This window comes from Poecilia formosa, unplaced genomic scaffold, assembly GCF_000485575.1.
Source record: "Poecilia formosa unplaced genomic scaffold, Poecilia_formosa-5.1.2 Scaffold92, whole genome shotgun sequence".
Lineage (NCBI taxonomy): Eukaryota > Metazoa > Chordata > Actinopteri > Cyprinodontiformes > Poeciliidae > Poecilia > Poecilia formosa.
The window spans coordinates 590980-597985 of NW_006800031.1; the positions used below are offsets into that span (position 1 = coordinate 590980).

Genomic DNA, 7006 nt, shown 5'->3' on the forward strand with positions numbered 1-7006 from the left:
GATTTTGTTATTTTATAATTGTTTTATTTATATAACATTTTCTGACATAAGCAGGTTCAATTAATAAATAGTAAATATTAAATGTAGGATTAATTGTGATGAATCAATTGCTGAAATAATCGTCAACCAATCTGGTAATTGATTANATTTTCTCCACTGTTTGTTCATTGAGAGCATCAATAAAATATGAAAATATGATTAAATGAAGTTACTGTGTGGAGTTTACTGGGGCTATGACTATAAATATAGTTATTGTCACCTTTACTATTATCACAATTGCATCCAGCACCAAGATCCCCTAGCCTTCAAAATAAAAGCTCAGATTCTTTTCACAACAGGTCCTATTTATGATTTTAATCAATACCCCCCTTTCTTTTTTAATAAGAAAATTACAAACGACAGAAAATATTGTAAAAAAAAATGTGTTTATTTTAGTCATCCTGTCTGTGAGGTGTTTCAGGGCCATGCAATGACCATTTTTGTTTCATTACAAGAACATAGTCATAATATTAGCCAAGAAAAGCAATTTTACCAGAAAAATGTCTTAAAATGTTGGCTTTAAACTTAATCTTGGAGCTTTGGGTTTCTAAGTGTCCGTCTGTGTTGCAGCTTCGGTGTAACTGTGATGGAGAGGAGCCACAGCCTGACTTTGCAGAAACTCGGAGGAATCCATAACTACGCTGTGATCACCGTAGACGAAAGCACAGCTATCGTCATTCAGGTATCCGGACACATCAGACTTCTGGCGTATCCAGTCTCTATGCAGGATCTGCTCCACCTCAACATTAAATACTAATTTGGATAAATTAGTATTGTTTGCAAACCATCTTCAGTTTGAACGGTTTTATTTTATTCAACTTTTATGTTACTGGTGTTAGACATGTCATAATTCTGGACGTAAACAATGGCTGAAAATTATAATTATGAACTAATGACAGAAGTCTGTCTCACTGAAGAGCAACGCATCAGTCAGACCAACTCCAGACTCTGACCTCGCCTCCAAACAGAGTTCAGTGGAAATACAGGAGAAGTTTGTATTAAATAAACATATAAAGCTTCCTGTTTTAAAGGAAGGGAATGTGGTGACTTTTGTTGTCGTGTCTGTCACTGACAGACAGTTTTTCACCTTAAGTGACATCATTGTTGATGGCTGACTGATCTAGTCTGTGCTGTTTGGTGTGTGTGTGTGTGTGTGTGTAGGAGCAGGGTGAACTGGGTCAAGACCGAGCCAGTGAGAGGCTGGTGATGAGGCTGACCGCTCTCTCTCTGCAGTACAGCTGCTGCTGGCTCGTCCTGCACTGCCCTGACAGCCGAGGCGGAGGGTCAGAGTTCACTAAAACTTCATTACGCTGATCAACCCACTGACTAACAAGTCCTTCCTACCTATTAGCAGACTTTCTTGTAGCTTGGTAAACTCAATTTGATCAATAACTCTTTGGGGGGTTTTGTAGATCTTCATACTTCGGCTGGTTTTTCACTTATCACTGCTTCACTTTCTGACAATCTCAGAAATATTTTTGTCATTTAAGCCATTAAACTAAACTTTAAATTAATTATTCATAAAAAGGCTCCTAAAGTCAAAGGATTAACCAATATGGAGACAACCTGTTAGGGCTGGACAATACATCAGTATCAGTAGATAATATGTTTGATACAATATTCAGCGGTCAACTAACTCGCTCATTCTCTGGTTACCTAGCAACTCATTCTCTGGTTACCTAGCAACAGCCTTTTGAGTAGCTTGTGCAATAGCAGTTTGAGTTTCTCCTCTGTGCCTCATAACTGCTTAAAAATAAAACAACGGTGTGGAGTGAAAACTGGCAGCATTTCAGATATTTGAGACAAAAAAACTAATCAACAATTATCAATATCGACTGATATGAATCTCAGCCATATCATCCTGCTCTATAGCTTATTATCTAAACTTGTTTAATAATAAATTAAAATAATTTATTATTTTAATGATTTTTTTAAAATGAATCTGTGAACTGAAGCCTTTTTGGTTAACCAGACTTAAAGGTTTTGTTTTGCCAAACAAAAAAATAGTACGCTTTAAAATATGTTACCATAATCTTAAATAAAGCACCTTAAATCCAATAAAAAACTTAAAAAGCCTTTTAGAAACTAAGGAGAGCTAGTAATCAAGACTATCTTAAGGGGTAAACCTCTAAATGCATTAGGAGTATTTTAAAACCAACTAAGTTTTACTTTAAAGTTTGTGTGTAATTGCAGGTTTTCAAGCGAAACCTTCAACAACTTGGCGTTGGTTTATTCGTCTCTGGTTTTGTTCGGCATGAAGTCCGAGGACCTGGATGTGAAGGTAGAAACAAATGTTTTTAGGTTTTCTGCCTGGAGTGGCTCACAGCAATAAAAAAAAACTAAAATATGTTAAAGTTTTAATGAACAGTCATATTTAATAAACTAGGATCTGTGTTTTTGGTTCTTTATGCAGCAAAAACATTAAATTTTACCAACTGTTTTTGGTCTAGTTTCTATTTTAAATAACTTAGTAGACTTAAAATCAGACAAAACTAATTTACAAGTAACTTTTTAAGAAGAAGAAATATTTAAGCCATAACTTATGAGAAAAAAATATATTTCCCATAAAATGTCTTATTCTAATGTTATTTCATTTATAACTATTACATATTTATCAATATTAAGCAATAATTGACTTAAAACAAGCTCCTATATTTTGCTGAAAAGTTACTTGTAAGTTAGTTTTGTCTTATTTCAAGTTGACTAAGATATTTCCACTAGAAACACTCCCAAAAATACTTGGTATGATTTGTTTTTTGCAGTGTTTACATAGTTTTAATTAAGCCACATTTCTATTTTAATAAGGTTTATTTTGGTCTGATCGGATGTAGTATTTTCATCTAAACTTTGTGTTTTTATCAGCTGTAAATGAAAAATCATCATAATTAACAACTTAACCTATATTGTGGGTTTCAGTTACTGAAATAAATGAAGCTTTCAGTAATATTCTAACTTACTGAGTATGACTTTATGTCTTCGTGACTCAATTATATTAATAACAAGCAAATTGTTCAGGTATAGAAAGTGTTTCATTTGTTGTATTATTGTGTTGCAGTATTATTTAATGAAATGTGACCAGTTTCACCAGTGGTTTCCCGTTGGTTCTCTCCACTGGTTTTCAGGTGCTGATTGTGTCAGAAGTGTTGGAAATGGCCGAGTTTATCAATCAGATCTGCTTCAGCTCCCTGATGTCCAAATATGGAGATCCTGTGAGCTACCTGGACAGAGACTGGCTGACGGTCAGCCCCTCTCAGGTGAGACTAAAGTTTTATTATGTTTAATGTTTAAATGCGTCTTTCCAACAAGGAAAATCTCTTAGTCTGCCTCTAACACTCTGTTGTAGTTTCCTGTAAAGTTCACTCACCAAAAAGCTTTAGACGTTTTTGAATTTTCACATCTCAGCTTTATAAGTGTCTTTGTCGTTTCATTTAGGAGGAGGCGTGTCTGTCCCAGTTCCCGTGTGTCAGTCCTCTGGTCGCTCAGCTCATGCTGAGCAGAGCTCCCTCCCTGCAGTGGCTCCTGGGGGCCGACCTGCCGCAGCTGTCACAGTTACTTCCTGAAGTCCCACAGAAAGTCCTTAAGGTGACGCCGCCACTACTAACCCATTTTTGATATTTTACATTTTTCTGTTTGTATACATTATGTTATACTACTTTAAATGATTATCACTTCAATTTTTAGAGTTATTTTTAAAAAAAGCCCAACTAGGGACAAATGCTGTGAATTAGCTGTTGCTATTGCACCATGATGCAAACATGGGACTGCTGTTTTATTCAGTTGGTCTATGTCGATGTGTGTCTGTCCCCATTAAATAAACTTTATAATAATAATAAAGGGGCAGTAACACGTAAAACTGACTTTTTGGAACCTTTCCTTTACAAATTCCCCACTCAGCTCCTTCAGACTAGCCAGCAGCAATTAGCAAACACCTAATTCGTGGAACTGCACATCAGCCGAGCTCATAATAGGAGCTACTTCTCGGAGCATTACTGGTAAAAACGTTAAAGGGTTAATAAAGAAGACATGTCATTCAGCATTCAGCTTCTATGCACCACAAATCTGGAACAAACTTCCAGAAAACTGTAAAACAGCAGAAACACTGACTTCCTTTAAATCTCGACTAAAAACCCACCTGTTATTTGAAACGTAAGCAATTACGAATTTAACGATGGCACTTGACGATGTAATGTTTTGGTTGTTGATTCTATGATGCATGACTTTGTTTTTATTATGTAAAGCACTTTGAAATGCCTTGCTGCTGAAATGCGCTATCCAAATGCAATTTGATTGACTAATCATTTTTAGATCTGTGTAGCATGAATGCTGCCTCATATCTTCTGATTTTAAGTCTCCATGATGTTGTTTTCTCTTTGAAAGCTTTTCTATTTTGCAGTTGCTATGCTAGCTTCGGAAAGATGAGCATAGCAATTAACATTTCAAGAAATTATTTTAACATATTTTGCAATAATGATTGAAAAACAGATTAGATGTTATAATAAAAAAAGGCACAGTGAAGCTAAATAATGCCACAATGTGCTGCATGAGTGATTAATTTCACCTCGCTTCTTCCTGTTTTTAGCTGTTCAGTGACATCACTTCCTTGTACTTGAGCAACTCAGAGCCAGCAACCCCTCAGATTAATGAGAGCGGTTCTGAACAACCCTTCAGAACCGCTCAGACCTTCGGCGCTGAGTCCGGGTTCATGAACCTTCTGCATCCAGAGCCTAACAGCAGCTTCCTATGTGGAGCTACGAACCCAGACCTGTTCCCCAACCAGAACCCAGACTCTTCAAACTTCAAACTGGACCTGAACGGTTCCTTTGGCAGTCCTGTTAAGGCCTGGACCGGTCCAGATCCCTGGAAGGAGGAGGAGATCCTTCCTGTCTGGAGAGGCAGAGCCGGAGCGGCAGGGAGAGTCGTGGAACGGGCCGGTGATCTGTGGGCGCCAAGAGATTCCCCAGACATTTCGTACCTTCAGACAGCAAACAGCCCGGTTCTACTGGATTCTCGGTTCAGTTCCAGTCACACTTCCTGCAGTGACCTCCAGCATCCCCAGAGCGCTCACTTCATGTTCAGTCAGAGCCCTCCTATGGCGGCTATCTTGGATCAAAGCCGTCACAGTTTGACCAGCAGCGGTTCTTCTTCTTTTGGATCCAAGTTCTGGAGCGGTGAGGAGAGGAAGAGGAGCGTAGACACAGCTGGTCTGGTTGGATCAGGTCAGAGCAGCTCACTTCCTGCGTTTCCTACAAACAAGCAAAACTTTGTTGATATTTCGATAATTGATTTCTTAATTGCGTCGTTTCCATTAAATAATAAACATTTAAATAAGTTTGGGCTAGAGTTGGGCAATTATCGTATCATTTATTATTTATCGCGATAAATTTCTTACCATAAGAATTTTGAAATTTATCGCTGCTACGATAAATTTCATTGATGTTTAAAACCTCCTGAAACTGTCCCTGTCTTTGGGATTGTTAATTTTACTATTTTTTCCAGTTTTTTCATTATGAGTATCAATAAAAGTTAAAATACAATTACTGTTAATACAGTTAATGTGAGCAGCTTAGTGGTAAAAATCACATTTTTATGTAACTGGTGTCCAAAAGAATATTACAACTTTTTCTGACTGCTGTGACACTCAGTCACCAAAAATCACCTAAGAGTAAATGTAATGAATAATTCTTATTGACACTTTTATCATCTTCACAGCGGCCCTTTAAAATATTGCAATAAAACTTTGAGTTCACATGATAAGACATTAACAAACATGCAGCGCCATCATCCTCCCACTACTTCCTGTCGTCCTCACTTTGTGGTTTGCACCATTGGTTGTTGATCATGTGACTTGTGTAATTTGAGTAAAATGTTTCCACTGCAGTTTTGCAAAAAACACAAATTTCAATACAAAAAATATAAAAGAAAACACCAAATAATTTTTTTTAAAATTGACGTCTATTCATTAAGCAAATTGATTTGAAGATGTCAATTCGTGCAGGTATGTGGTCAATGGAAACGCAGCTAATGTTTATTTCATGTTTTTCTAAAAATTGATTTTTTTCTTATCTGAGTGGTTTTGTTTTGCAGTGCTGACGCCGCTGAAGAGGGGAAGGCTGAGCTATGAGAGAGTTCCTGGCAGAAAGGACGGACAGACGAGGCTTAAACTGTTTTAATCTTCTTTTAAAAATGAGATTTTCATTTTATCGGAGCTGTAAATGTTTCCAACATTATTGTTCCTTATTTAAGAGTTTTACCATTTCCACTTTAAAAGGTAATAATAAAAAAATGAATTCAAATGTAATTAAACTTAGTAAATTCAGTAGCTGTGATGTAAAACATGTTACTCATATATGATTGTAATTTAAAGATTTTCACAGAAAAGATTTAATAAAATGAGGTCAGCTTGGTCTTCTGTAACTCGTTAATCTGGGAGAAATTATGAATGCATTAAATCACGTCCTTTACTTCCTATTGGGAACAGATGGGTAGTAACTAATTTACGGAGATTTACTTGAGTAACGTTTTGAAAAAAAATAGGAGTATTTGTACTATACAGTACTTTTTGAGTAACTATTATAAAGTATTGTTGAGTATTATTGTGCTCTTGAGTGACATTTCTGGAAACTGAGTGACGTCAGTGAACAAGTTTGTTGAAAATAAATATTAAGTTTTTGTTAGTTTTATATTGAAAGAAACAGATTTGGGGAAAAAAAATGCATGATTTTGTTATTTTATAATTGTTTTATTTATATAACATTTTCTGACATAAGCAGGTTCAATTAATAAATAGTAAATATTAAATGTAGGATTAATTGTGATGAATCAATTGCTGAAATAATCGTCAACCAATCTGGTAATTGATTATAATCGTTAACTAGAGTATACAGATTCTAAAATAGGCCATTTGCTGAAAAAAAAAACATATTCAGAGCACATAAAAATAAATAGATTTTAATCTAAGGTTTAAAAA

General features: G+C 35.8%; 1 protein-coding gene across 1 annotated transcript; it reads left to right on the forward strand.

Annotated features, from left to right (window-relative positions):
* Positions 1 to 220: 220 nt before the first annotated feature.
* On the forward strand, positions 221 to 6443 carry LOC107836849 (uncharacterized protein C9orf84-like). Its single transcript, XM_016674228.1, has 7 exons — positions 221 to 721; positions 1201 to 1322; positions 2233 to 2320; positions 3162 to 3293; positions 3472 to 3621; positions 4619 to 5255; positions 6124 to 6443. The coding sequence occupies exons 1-7, from the start codon at positions 626 to 628 to the stop codon at positions 6207 to 6209; spliced, it is 1311 nt and encodes a 436-aa protein (XP_016529714.1). The 5' UTR covers positions 221 to 625; the 3' UTR covers positions 6210 to 6443.
* Positions 6444 to 7006: the final 563 nt, after the last annotated feature.

Bases quoted from the DNA above. Each gene is read 5' to 3' on its own strand.
- LOC107836849 (XM_016674228.1), top strand. From the start codon at position 626: ATGGAGAGGAGCCACAGCCTGACTTTGCAGAAACTCGGAGGAATCCAT. The intron at 722-1,200 runs GTATCCGGACAC...GTGTGTGTGTAG, and splicing joins GCACAGCTATCGTCATTCAG to GAGCAGGGTGAACTGGGTCA. The intron at 1,323-2,232 runs GTCAGAGTTCAC...GTGTAATTGCAG, and splicing joins CCTGACAGCCGAGGCGGAGG to GTTTTCAAGCGAAACCTTCA.